The sequence below is a fragment of the Aplysia californica genome, unplaced genomic scaffold (genome assembly GCF_000002075.1).
Source record: "Aplysia californica isolate F4 #8 unplaced genomic scaffold, AplCal3.0 scaffold00213, whole genome shotgun sequence".
Taxonomy (NCBI): domain Eukaryota; kingdom Metazoa; phylum Mollusca; class Gastropoda; order Aplysiida; family Aplysiidae; genus Aplysia; species Aplysia californica.
Genome location: NW_004797483.1, coordinates 374,422 through 388,909, shown reverse-complemented (window position 1 = coordinate 388,909; position 14,488 = coordinate 374,422). Strand labels below are relative to the sequence as shown.

Below are 14,488 nucleotides of genomic sequence, written 5' to 3'. Positions count from 1 at the left end.
TCTCTCTCTCTCTCTCTCTCTCTCTCTCTCTCTCTCTCAGCGTAGTATGCAGACGGATGAGTAATCAATACACCAACTCCATCATGTGGGAACACAATAACAATGAGAAACACATGTGTGAGTTTACTTTGGTGGAGCATCCTCTCCTTCTTTCTTTCTTTCTTTCTTTCTTTCTTTCTTTCTTTCTTTCTTTCTTCCTTTCTTCCTTTTCCTTTGTTCCCATCACCGGGCTCGACGTTCCGTTTACTAAATGATATATTGTAAATGTCTATAATACTTTGCAAAGAAACCAAAGACCAAACAGAGGTTTTGAAGTCACAAAACCTCTTAGACAAATAACAAAACATTATCAAGGTCCCAAATTTGGTCTCCTCCTAACAACAAGAGGGATTTCATAGCCCATCGTAGGAGTTAAACAAATTGTGTTATGGAGAATATTCATATATGGGAAGAAATTTACGCTGTTTCAATAAAGTATCTTTCTATGTAGAATGTTTATACTTTGCATGATGAGGCCAAAGGCCTAACCTAAAACACTAAATAAAATTCCTACCTTCACAATATATGGAAAGACAAATCAAATCTACATTATGCTTGAAGTCAGCTTATCAATTAAGCAACACCAGCAGAGCATAGTAGTTTGTTGGATTTTATTAATGATGTAAGATTATAATTTATATATATAAAACGTTGGGAAAGCCTCAATTGGAAGTCTCATGTGACTTCAAAATAACCATCTGAACTGGAAATTTCACTCAAAATGACAATACTTAGTGAGGAGGAAATGGGACACGGCCATTTGTACAGGTGATTGTCTTATACAGGTAGCTATTATTACTATTAAAGCAGGTCCAACTGCATCGTCATCTTTTTGAGCAAAACTACCAACACAGGGATAAACTCTGACCTTCTTGACGACTTGGCTGCAAGAAATCATCCATGAGCAAGGACTACAGCTCTACGTCAATACTCCTTGGAACTTGGGACTACAGCCAGTTTTTCCCATCATTTCTCCCCTTGTTATTCCTTTGTAATCACTAATAACGATTCTTTCGCTTCAAATCCAACCTTCTAAATCCACAAACAAGCCCCATACTCTCATAGATACTCAAAGGGGAAGGAACACATTAGACAACACACCTAGAATCACTAACACAGTACAAATAGTATAAGCAGCATGGTTAGTTTTACAGGCGTATAGGGCTATCCTATCAAACCTTTAAGATATGATCAGACAAAATTCGTCGAATCTTGCATTGTTCTCTCTCTGCGGAGCAAAGTTCCTTTTCAATGCATCTCGCTCTAGTCTTTTGAAGTAAATTTTAATGAACAGAACCATCTATGACTTTAACTAAAGTCTAGCGGAATTATGTTTATATCAAAGACAAAATTTAACCTAGCCTGATGACATCAGATCTACAATAAGATCCACCCTGAAGTGCCAATGTTTCTTCTTTCTTTTGGTCAAACAAAGGGTGCTTACAAACAAGCATTCATTCCTCCCTCCTGTATGTCATGACCGACTGGTCAAAAAGCCATGGTTACATAAATAATCCTTAAAATTATCAAGCTACTTTTACTTTGAAGACAACATTAAACAAAGTGAACCCTTTGATATGAAAATGCGAGCACCATAAGAGGTTCCATCTTTTCATTTTATTTAATGGGCCACTTTTATCGATACAAAAGAGCAAACGGGGGAATGGCATTTCCCCAAACTCCACACAAGGACAATCTCAAACAACAACGACTCACCACTCCAGACTTCCCCCTTGTGGTGCCCAGGCAGCAAAACCCCATATCCAAATCTTTGAAAGCATCCTTATGGTCATCAAGGTTCTCAAAGTCCACAACACGCTGTTCCTACAAAGAAGATATAGAATAAAAAAGGTTTGAAATATAGGACAGTCGAGCCCAATCAATTCAAGACAGCCACCCACTGTCCACGAAAAAAAAGTGGTCAACTTAGCCAGGATGTCTTGGTCAGGGTCATTATAATGTAAAACAAATGCAAGGGGGGGAAAAGGGAAGTGATCATTTGTACTGGCGATTGTCTTGAACAAGTGGCCATTAGTAGAGCAGGCGCAACTGTATTTCCAAGAAATATAAAAGCTTTACAAATATGAATTAATTTAACAGAAAAAAGCCATCAGAAATTTGGACATCTAGCCTTTTTCCTCATTTTAAACCACAGTCGAACCTGCTCCTAATAGTCACCTGTATAAGACAATCACCTGTACAAAGAGCCAGTGCCCATTTTTCCCCTTGCCTTTTTTTACAATAATTATAATTACATTATTAAGACCACCACCTGTCTATATCAGCCACATTTGTCCTTAACAATGGATGGCTGACTTAGATCATTTCAACAGCACTTGGGTACTAGAATGTCTACAGTGATCCCACTCACCAAAATAATGAGTTCAATTTCTGCAGTAACTTTTACCAGAAATATAACATTTTAACAAATGGAGCCTAAAGCCTCACGAACAGAGACTTTGTAAAGTGAGGGATCCTTTCTTTTAAATTTGTAGGTATTTCACACCATCTACACAATTTAGATCATTTAGAAGGCAGGCTGCTTTGACCCTGCCTGTAAGGGACACCCTGTGCAGGAAGGGATACATCCAGCTGACGGACAGAGATACTTGAAAAAAATTCTCCCAAAGGGCTTGTGTCCATTGGGACAGAAACCAACCGACCCAATTCCGTACGTGTCTCGGAAAGTCGGTAGTTAAAATGGAGTACATTTTTTTTCTCTAAGAAATCAGTGAAAATTCCGTTTGGCTGTGTCAACAGACACAACACGACACGTCCCGACAAAACACATGTCAGTTGGAAAGCCACTTGCAGCATTTTAGCCGGGCTGCGAGGTGACTCATCAAACAAAGGCCCTGTCGCAGCTTTAAAAAAATTCTAATTTTGAGTTCGGATAAAAAATCTAATGTCATATTCCTCATCAGCACCTCAAAATTAGCAGAGTATACGCGTAAACCATGTGGTTTACATGCACATTAACAATTTTACCAATCTCCCTTTGAAACCCATACATTTCTTTTTCCCGCCTTGGGTTCATGTGACCTCTTGACTATTTATAGCCCCGTACCAAGAACACAGCCCGCCACGACAGTGGTGGGTCTAGCATACACACCCCACATCCGGGGAATAAGTAGGCCAACTCCTCCCGACAAAAAAATTGGGGAGTGTCCGTCCCAATGGACACAAAGGCTTAATGGGAATTGAACTCACATCTTTCGCTTCACCATAAACAGTGGTTCAGGGACTCTAATTCATCAACAATCAAAATGTCAAACGTTTAAAACAAGATGACATAATAATATGACAACCTCCTCCTATGGATAGCTCATCATGTGTGCATTTCTAGAACAAATGTGAGTATGAGTGTGTGTGTGTGTGTGTGTGTGTGTGTGTGTGTGCGCGTGTGCATGTGTGTGTATGTGTGAGTGTGTGTGTGTGAGTGTGTGTGTGTGTGTGTGTGTGTGTGTGTGTGTGTGTGTGTGTGAATGTGTGTGTGTGCATGTGCACATTCAAGCATGGGTGCTTGCGTGTGTGTGTGTGAGCGTGCATTTGTGTGTGTATGTGCATATGTGTTGAGCAGAGCTCAAAATAACAAATCAAATCATAGCGGTATTTTGTTTTTAAAAATTTAGCAACATATGTTACAAAACTAAGCTGCAGACCTAAGCCACATACAGCCCCCCCTGAATATGATCCACTTTAGAATGTCAGCCTGTCCGTCACACTGACATAATCAATATCTACTTGCAGTTTTAGAACTTTTTGGTCCTCTAAATGAACACTTAGAACAGATAAGACGTTCAAATCATACATGCATCATGTCTCTGCGGACAAATTTCTATCATTCAAATGAAGCAATACAAAGCACTAATGGATCAACAACGAAGCAAAATGTTGTACATAAATTTTCGCCTTAAAAAGAAAAAATGAGTGACTCTAGGATGCTATTTACCTAAATATACTTAGTCTTTCGACTTTCTCTCCTTTTTTTCCTCCATTGACTGTCATTTATTAATGTCAGCACCCTTCAAATTCAATATCTTCCAAAAGCATAACTTATTGAGTTACTACTTCCTAATATTTTGGACCATGCCTATCAAAAGTACTCAAATTAATCTATTCGAGAGAGATCAAAGTGACTTATGGGGGACCAAAAAATTGCATGTATATTATAAAATTGCAGTGAGCAGGTCCGAGGAAGAGTTCATAGTCCACTACAATCCTTTCCAACTGAAATTTACACAATACTCTTTGAAAACAACAAACAAAAAATAGTTTCTTTTGTTGACATCCAGCTACAAACAGGTAATTATTTGAAACAAATAACTTCTTTCCTCTTCACTCCCACCCTTTCTTCAAAAAGCCCCTTAACTGAGACAAAATCATCCAGATACCATAATGTAGTGAAAAAATTATGAACAAAATACAGTAAAAAGAACCTCAAAAATTGGCAAAAAAATATTTACACAAACTCTATGCTATCTCACAGAGCAATTTCATGTTTGTTTTCAGACACAACTTCAGGGCATCATGTAAAACTGTACTGTTAGTGTAGTGAAATTAATTCATTGTAACCAAGTTACCAGATAAAAACTATAGATGTAACGACTTACAAATTCTGGTCCAACAGATAATGGCACCTGTCGCCGGCCAATCAGAACCACACGTTTAAAAACTTTTAGTTGGTTCAGCTCCTCAACAAGGGCTTTGCCAACCTCCCCAGAGTAGCCAAGAACAAAGGCCGTGTGGTTCTCTGACTTGAAACGCTCAAGACTTGACAAAGCTTCATCCGTCATCCTGGAGAAGAAAAAAAAGAAGAAAAATATTTGTTTTGAAAAGAATGGATTATCCTTGAAGAACAATGAACTCTGTCCTTCCTCTGCATTAGGTCCCAGTTTGCCAAAGCGAAAAAGGCTGAAAAGTTGAACAAGTATAATATCTATGGCTGCAAAAGAAAAAAACATGCTTATCATACACAAATTTGAGAACATATACTATACAAGTCTAAAGAGCTCAATTACTAATCAGATCAAGATTGATACTTTCACTCTCATTCATTTTTTAAAAAGCAAAACATTCAACACATAAGTCACGACACGGTGGAACCAGGCACTCTTCAATTTTTGGGCATATATAGAGTTATTGGTATCATCTTAAAGCTTGTCCATATGCTTTGCTTTTGATGGAAAAAATAGCCATTTATATCTTTTGTAAACATCAAGATATTATATTGGTGATTGAAGGAGGTGGGGTCGCCTGGTTTCAGAGGTAAAATTAGCGAGAAAATGGCCGTCAAAGATGCGTTATTTTCTTAGCTTGAGAGTTCGTGGAAACTGAAAATTTACACCTTTTATCAACACAGAAATATGTTTTATAAAGGGCATGAAAGGTATTGAGCCAAAAAATAAAAATTTGATAAAAATTCCAAAACCTGCGGAAAAATGACAGTTTCTTCACTTTCATTATTTTGACGAGCGCCTGATTTCACTACACTGCCTCACATAAATGATTAAAGTTGTTTACTGTTCAGTTAAGACCACCTTGTGAATTTTGTTTTTTATTATTAACTTCTATTGCAAAAAGCACATCCATGTCATTTTCTAGACAGAATAGATTTTAAACCTTTTCTAACTGAAAACAGATCAAAGATGGAGTTAAAAAGCAATCTCTGCTGATAATCCACTCTGCCAGTAACACACCCTGGAAAGAAGTTGAGGATAAATTATGTAGGCGTTTCTTAACTTTCCTCTCATTTGATTAAAATGGGACAGGCCTCCTTAATAAATCAATAACAAAAGTAAAATAAGAAAGTAGGCCAAACCCAGCAATCTTCCCGATCCGCACCTATTTTATTTGCTGGATCCAAGTAACAAGGCAAGGGTTGGGGTAGGAATTGGAACAGGTTTAGGGTTTCTTAACCCTATCCATACCCCCTGAGGTCATTTTGTATCCCCGGGGTTGTATTCATCACATTTTAGAATACTTCTATATGAAAAATCTCTTTTTGTAACTTTTTCAGTATTTCTCAAAAAATCATTTTGACAGACATGCAAAGCGTGCAGGCTAAGAATCGGATTAAAACAAGTAAATTTCCTCTTTGGAAAGTGGTGGCACAGTTCCCCAAGTTGTCTGGATATGACAGTAAAACACAACATACGGATAGCGTTAAATTACAATTACTGGATTCGTGTAACTGTATGTAAGGGTTTTGGTTTTAAAGGGAAGATTTTGCCAAACCCTACCCCATAGTAACAACAGCAACAAACAGCAGTCTTCCAATCAAAAATAATTTTATATTATCATATCTATATATATAATAATAATAACTAACTTGAAAAGTTGAAAATGAAGGAGGGCACTACCACTCTCTAGCACACAAAATGTTTGGAGGACAGATTCCAGTCCAGTTCACCACTGCTAGGAACACATTTTTTTTTAATTTGCAAATTTATATATTCAAACATGATTTTATTTAGGATGTTGAAAGCACCATGGAACATAATTTACTTTATAAATAACAAAAAATTATAAAGTCTACTGTACTTTTAACACGCTGCATGGAACTGATAGGAGCCTAACACTAACAACACTGACAATATAAAGTATGAGTACTGAGTGAGAGAAACTGTACTACTGTGTAGGCCTACAGACTCCAATAGTACTAGTAGTAGCTAGTAGTAGCATTAGTAGTAGTAGTAGTAGTAGTAGTAGTAGTAGTAGTAGTAGTAGTAGTAGTAGTAGTAGTAGTAGTAGTAGTAGGACTTCTTTTTTTTTTTTGGTAAGTGTTTTTTACGGCGCTCGCCACAGCATAGGTCAGGAGCGCGGGGGACATTAAATTAAACTTTTTCAGCTGGTAGGAAATTTTAAAGTTTGCCCGGGCGGCGGCCGAAGTCTACTCTTATCGATTTTAGACCACCAAGGGATCTTTAACGTGCGCACAACTTGCACATGAGCCCTCCTAGATATTTCGCCCTTGTCCAAGAAGGCCTAGGTGTAGACTTTTCCTACCCAGAAGATAAGGGGTGTGGCTGATTTACAGTAACAAGGAGCCAAGGAGTAGCAGTAGAAGGGCAGCTCTATTCCGAATGGGTTTTATCTATTCGGACTCAGGTCTGAAAAAAATGTTTTATTTCTTCGGACTCAGCTTCTAAGTGAGTCTAGTGAGTGTAAGGAGGTTACATAATAATAATAATAATAAATAGCATTTATACTGCGCATTTCCATTTCCTAAAAGATGCTCAATGCGCATCACAATGAAAAAGACATCACATCTTAAAAATTAATCGACAAGTGTGTACGTAAAACAAAGTATTATACATAATATAAATGATATATAATGTGTAAAATTTTATACATGAGAAAAATAGTCTCGCAGTGAGGTTGAAAATGTGTTCACTAAAAATATACAATGCAATAAAAATTCACGAACGGTCAAAATAAAGTGGAAACGTGAGTAACTAGAAACATTCATTAAAACATTTATTCTATACAGATGGAAAAATATTTCCGTTCTCTCTCTCTCACTCTCTCTCTCTCCCTCTCTCTCTCCCTCTCTCTCTCTCTTTCTCTCTCCCTCTCTCTCGCTATCTCTCTCTCTTTTCTCTCTCTTTTCTCTCTCTATTCTATCTCTCTCTCATTCTCACTCGCTATTTCTTCAGTCTCACAGTCTGGCATACACATCTCACAGTACATCATTATGACAGGTATGCTTATGTGAATAAAAAATGCTTCAGCTGATTTTTGAAAACGGAAATTGTTGGGGCAGATCTAATTAATGGGAGTTCGTTCCATACCTGGGGACCAAAGAACAAAAAAGAACGCTCGCCGTATGTTTTGTAATTTTGTTTTGGAGTTTTAAGAATTAGATTATCAGAGGCTGATCTAAGGACTCTAGGTGGATGATATAATTCCAGGAATGTAAGATAAAAAGGTGCACTATCATTTATACACACATATTTAAAACAGAGAACGGCAGTTTTGTATTTTGATCCTTTCTTTTATTGGCAGCCAGTGTAGTTCTCTTTCAGAATTGGTGTTACGTGCGCTGATTTCTTTTGTTTCATTATCAATTTTGCTGCTTGATTTTGGAGTACTTGTAACTTTGATAGTTTTTCGGATGTCAAACCGGACAAAATAACATAATTACATGGTAATCTAACTTTGATAAAATGAGTGTTGTTACAAGTGTCTTGGCTGCTGCTTTAGTTAAATAATTTCTTACACTGCCAATTTTCTTAAGCTGAAAATAATATTTATAAGTCGTCGGAGGATTTCACGTATAACCAGAATTAGAACTAGAATTGCCTGCTTGGATTAATTGCGTCAAAAGTCAAAAGACTGCACTCTCATTAGATCTACCCAATGGTAGTGTTTAAGTACACAGTAACCGACTACTCAGGGTCTTTCCACCACCACTGCAGCACCATAATTACTTCCACCATCAATTGTCTTACGTTTAATAAAATTTCATTTTGTAGTGTGTTATAATTAAAGTTTTTCTACAATGTTCTTTTCTTTTATCACGTTATAGCACAAAACCGAAAGCTGTGTCCTCTTCCAAACACCTCTTCCCCCAGCAAGCCGAGAGTGCGAGATCGCTACGCGCAGTCTCATTGGTCTACATAATTAAAACTTTGTCCCCGGAAAGGTCAGCTCAACTTAATAATTGTTCATACATATATACCAATGATGCAGGGAGGGCCAGTTTAGATAGATCTAGTAACTGGATATTAAAACTTTCGTCTCGACTGTTATTTGAAAAAATGTTCGTAAATGCTGGAAATATTTAGTGTCGGATGTCGGAACGGACGTCATGCTTGATTCATATCAATTCAGAGTCAGAATATAATTTATTCGGACTCGAGTCCGAATAATCACTTCGGAAGTAGAAAGGCTGCAGAAAGAGTCAGGAGCCCAGAAGACTTCTTCAACCATGTCAACAATTTGAAAAGAGTTAGAGAACTTTATATAAAGTCTAATTTAATACTTTAAGATCTAAATGAGAATAGAATACTAGCCTAGCAGAGGAGCTGGTCTGTAAAAGCGCATCATCATCATGTGTAACAGAGCAACTTCCCTTTTAAAAAAGTGCATTACCCAGTGTATTATTCACCCAACAATAAACAAAAAGGCCTCGTAAAACGCTTGGTCACAGTAGATCTATATATATGACAGTCATATAGTGAATTACATGATTCTCCCAATGACCAGAAGAGGCTAGATTCTGCTCTCTGTCTCTGGTGGTACTGATTTAGCCTTCTGATTTAGATTCTAGATTCTTTCGTATGTATCCTTACCTCTGCAAAACATAGAGACTTCGTTTTAATATCATACTATACGACTTCAAACTTCGGTCTCGGCCTGCACAAATTTGACCAAGACCATTACACAAGACTTAGGTCATGGAGACATTTAGACGCTAACCCAACGAGCTGTTTTTTGGTGGACTCTGACCAACTCAAGTTTTAGGCTACTCTCACCTGCAATGTCTTTCGGTGTTATCCGAATCGTCCAGTTCTTTCTTTATCAGGAATCCTGCTAGTGCCACGGCTATCACAGCAACTGCTAGAGCAGTGGAGGTAATTATAATATCACATCTAAACCACAGGAACTTCATTTACTAGCACTGGTGTACACAGGTATGTGACTGTTTGTTGTTGTTTTTCTTGTTTAATAATTTTTGTGGAGACAGGTAAGGATAACTCTTCAGGGACAACCAAGAAAATACTAATAGCGTCCAGTACATCCGGTCATGGAACTTTTTCTTGAATGTCTATCACAAAATGTAGGCATACTATATTAGTACAATTAATTTGATTATCTGCAAAAGAGCTCAAAACAAGTTGTAATTTTTCTAGTCATATCTTTTGCTTTTAAATAAAAACAGTTTCATTGATTTCAGACCGTGAATGGACCTATGAAAAGTTGCAATCTGCAAAGGGTTGGGGCCTATAATTATAAAGAATGCTCGGTTCCCTTCTTCCCTTAGGACAGGAAATAGAACTCTTTGTTGTGTTTATCGTGATTCCACGTCGCCGTGTTGATCAAGCTTCTGGCCGAGCCGATTCTTGTCCGTGTTCTTTTGCTTGTCATTCTCCGTGGGTAGATTTTTCTAGATAAATAGAGATGGGTAAGTCATGCTTTATGGAAGTTAAATAAGATAGGTAGAATCTACAATCTTTAAATCTGTGAAGGTACCCAATAGCGAAAAAATTGGTATACTGTTGGGTCTGCCCTTCTCTGCGAGTGTCTTTTTGTACTAATGTTGAGTGCGGAAAGATCATGATGGGTTCAGATGAATCATGACCATGAAATGAATGATGAATTGAATAGACTACCTACACTAAGTTACACTGTAATTGAACAATGGTAATATAAAAGTGAAAATATGAAAAATTATAGAGATAGTGTAATCTAGATCTAGACTAGATCTAGAATTCTAGAATAGATTCTATAAATCTAGCCTAGAGTCTAACAACACTAACACAGTAACAGCGTCACCGCTTGCTGTTTGGGTGCACAACCCCCGGTCTCCTGCTTTGTTTTAGATAAGAACAGCGAAAACGAGGTCACTTTCTTTGAGCATGCGCAGAATGCTGCTTATTTCACTTTCGTTTTGGAGGTTCCTGTCAACACACGTGATTCTACGGTGTCGGAAAGTTTTTCCCCTTCAATCATATTGATGGTTTTCGTAACCGGTATCGGTGAATTTACTAAGCGCTTGAGTAGTCGATTATTTAGCACATCTAATTAATATAGATCGAGCTCTAATGTATCGTAGAATGTATACTAGAATCGATAAATACTATCGCAGGCTGCTTCTTAATCATTAATGCCCAGGAACATGCCAGATAGGGTTGCGCACTGAAGCAGACCAAATTTGTGCAGTCCGTTTCAGTGCGCAATATCGGCTTCTTTGCTATTTGGCATTGATAGTGTGGCTTCTAGGCCCTACGGTTGTTTTACTTAATTAAGTTATAAATTTCTTTATGACCTGCATTGTGCACTGAAACAGACTGTTTTCCTTCCGTTTGGATGCATTATATTGCCATTGGAAGATGATCAGTTAATGTATTCATGTCAAAATTAATTAATATGGACATTTAATCTCCAAAATGTTCAATTTCTTCTTTTCACGTCTTTTTCTTCTTCTTTTTTGTCCTTTTCCTTTAAAAATACTAATTCTTGTTTTCTTCTTTCACCTTTTTGTGTCCACAGCACCTTTCTTTTTATTCATTTATCAAAACACCTACACACGGTATAAGGAAATCTCCTGTCAGGGGACGCACAGCTCCCAAAAAGAACACGCCTCATTGACCTCAAGGCCTTCCATTATGGTCAGTACAGGAACTTCTTGCAAGGAAAAGAAGACAAGGCCAGGATAGAGAAAGATGAAAAGTGTCAGAAAAGAGCTAGATATAGATCGAGAGCTGTAAACATGGTACTATTGCGCACCCAACCAGACGATATATATTGCACCAAACAAGACACCTTGCGCTTCAAACCAGACTCACGTTACTAAACAAACACCACCACAACATATAGGAATTTTAAATTGCTGTTACAGTAATGCACTACACTGTATAGAGAGGAAGTTTTTCTAACTTCTGGTGAAAAAATCATGAAGATCGACCTGTAACTTCCAGAGATATCCACAAAAGATCGCTTACTTATATATCGCACCACAGGATTAACTCTAGATCTCTATGGATTTTCCGTTACGGTTAGGCCACCTGTATTCTCACCCCAGGTGAGAATAGCGCAGGCGAGTCTCTTGGCTATTCTCACCCGGTGTGCGTTCACCCTGTTATAGCCTAGCCTAGGCCAACCAGTGTAACATTCACCCTGAACCACAGAATTCTACTCAGAAAAATTGTAGAATTCTGAGCCATGAACAAATGGGCGCTTTTTCGGTAGTTCTCACCCCGCAATCGTTATTCACTGGTTTAGGCCCCAAGAGTAGGGGGGTTTCAGTCGGGCATGCCCCCCTGAATTTTACCACAAGTTAATGGTTTGCAGTTGTTAGGTTTGATATCTTAGCTCGCCGCGAATCAAACGTATAGATCTAGATGTACTTGTAGATATCTAGGTCAGGCTCAAATAAGTGGGGTGGGAACTACCGAAAAAGCACCAACAAATGTTCCATTACTACTGTTAACCTAAAAGCGTACAATTTTGTCTGTGGGCAGTGGAGAGAGAGAGAGGAGTAGCACAAGAACTTCCGGGCAAAACAAAATGGCGACCCACGTACTTCGGCTCAATTCGAAAAGTGAAATAGCCATAGCATCTTTGTAGACGATCAAATTAGCTTACTTTTGTGCTATAATGTAATTTTTTCTTTGTTTTTTTTTCCATTTGATCATCCATACCGATAGAGAATTCCGAAATTAGGAAAAACAGGTCTTGTTTCACACCGGGTGAGAATAGCCAACGGTGGCAAGTCTCACCCGGGGTGAGAGATCGATCGTATTTTTATTCTCACCACGGGTGAGGATAGCCACTTCCTTTCCGTTAACATTTTGACTTTGGCTTGTAACATTTTTGGCTAGATTTTTCTAAGTTTGAGTGTAATCTGGACTCTAGATCTAGAGATCTAGATTCTTGTAGGTTGGCTTTACACTAAAAACCTAAAATTAGCCTAGATCTTACCGTGAAATCCGCCAAAAGGCTAGCCGTACTTAACTCTTATCCTGCGTCTGTGCCCAGATGCGTATCTTATCAGCAACCGATTACATCGGACGTGCCAGGCAGGCCGCCGGGGTCACTCAGTGTGTACTGTTGGTGTACAGCGCGCGCGCCGGGAAACGTGTGTTTTCGCCATGAAAACCGCGTGAGTGTGTTAATCGATGATGAAAATAACTCTCTATCTTTCATAGCTTTCTATTTATAAAGTGTTACAAACACATGAATAGCCCCCTCTCACAAGCTGATAAAAGACATTACGAGTAGTTACGCCCCTTCGAATTTATCTTTCTGGACGTTCTTGTTGTTATGAATGACCTGAGGTTCAAAAGGGGATAATTTAGGTAAATTTCCGAATGTTTTACACTCAAATTGTTTTTTTGTACCTGCACAATGGTATTCATAACTATCAAACAAGCTTATTTTTTATCAGGTAGTATCATTTCATACAAAATCAAGCTCATTTGAAATATTTTGTATAGAAAAATGGAAGTCTTGTTTCCTGACTATCCTTTCGAGCTCCTCATGTCTAAGTGGGTCAATTTCTTCTATAATTTCATTGGATGAACATCTAGAGCTACCAGCTTGGCATGTTTTGAATGAGACATATGCCTCGATTACGAACCAACGCAGGCGGTTCTAGAAGAAGGCCACAAACACACACAAACTCTAAGCAGACTGACGCACACACACTTGACCTGCATGAACGGGGATCAGACTCGGGACCTGAATGACACGTAAGAGGATGCGCGCTGCGTGTGCGCTGAGCCAGGGGCTACACTGATTCGGGACCAGAACGTAGGCGAGGTGCCGAAATAGGCTTATCGGGCGACATAAACCCGGCTCCCGCAGGATGAGGGTTAATGACGGCTAGACTGGCAGGCTAGACAGATAGGCTAGCCGTACTTAATAATTAAAGTGGGCTTATTTGTTTTTTATACGAAACTAAAAGGCAAAGGTGCCTCACTGATAGTGACAGTGCATGCATTTTTTACTTGAATAATTAGACCTACTAATGAGACTTGTGTACTCAAAAAGGTTTCGTTCAATAGGGGCTTACCTAAGTACGGCTAGATGGCTTGGCTAGCAGTACTTCAAGGACAGTTAGACTGACAGGCTAGCCGTACTATAAGGATGGCTGAATTGTAAATAAAATTTTGGTTTGCAATGAACCAAAAGTATTTCGCCAGCCGTGTGATTCAACCACCTAAGTGCCAAGCGACAAATTTTTCTGGAGAACAAGCACATAACTGTTTTATTTCTTTATATATATAAATGCTCGTATCTATGGATCTGAAATTCAGATGATATTCTATGATATGATGTAGTACGATGGTCTGTTCTGTAACTAAATTTTTATTAAAAAGCTTTTTTACATGGTATAATGGACATAGGCGGTTTAGAGCTATGAAAATCTGTGTAATTCAACCGCCTTAGAAATGACAGTATGACGGTGTTTAGGCATTTGAATCACGTTAATCAACGCCAATGGTCACTTGGGCGTTTGAGTAATCGACAATTTAAGCAAAGCATTATAACAGTTTTAAAGAGTAATTATTTTAGTTATTTGGTTGAGTCTTCTGGGGCAGGACTGTTTTTGACCTCATGGAGTTGGTTAAAAAGGCCATTCATCTTTACGTTCAATTTGTACTGGATGTTTTTGTTCTGTGTGTATCAAAGGCAACGAATGTTTGTGAAAACGGGGTCGTTTTTGTTTAAACCAGGTCTACTAAATGGTCCAGAAATCAAGCATCAAATGGATGGGGGG

General features: G+C 38.3%; 2 protein-coding genes across 3 annotated transcripts in view; one reads left to right on the top strand and one right to left on the bottom strand.

The window, feature by feature from the left end:
• LOC101854259 (oxidoreductase HTATIP2) overlaps window positions 1–9,776 on the bottom strand; it is a gene marked incomplete in the record, with an annotated part of 25,046 nt that extends 15,270 nt beyond the window's left edge. The window contains 3 exon segments of one of the 2 annotated variants that reach the window (XM_013083137.2): window positions 1,756–1,863; window positions 4,653–4,836; window positions 9,519–9,776. In XM_013083137.2, the coding sequence (XP_012938591.1) occupies window positions 1,756–1,863; window positions 4,653–4,836; window positions 9,519–9,655 (429 nt within the window). 2 annotated transcript variants of the gene reach the window in all.
• Window positions 9,777–10,047: 271 nt separating this feature from the next.
• The window catches only part of LOC101851043 (ADP-ribosylation factor-like protein 1), a 14,404-nt gene continuing 9,963 nt past the window's right edge, over window positions 10,048–14,488 (top strand). Inside the window, exon 1 of the mRNA XM_005099433.3 lies at window positions 10,048–10,168. Coding sequence (XP_005099490.1) covers window positions 10,165–10,168 — 4 coding nt within the window. The 5' untranslated portion in view covers window positions 10,048–10,164. The remainder of the gene's footprint in view (window positions 10,169–14,488) is intronic.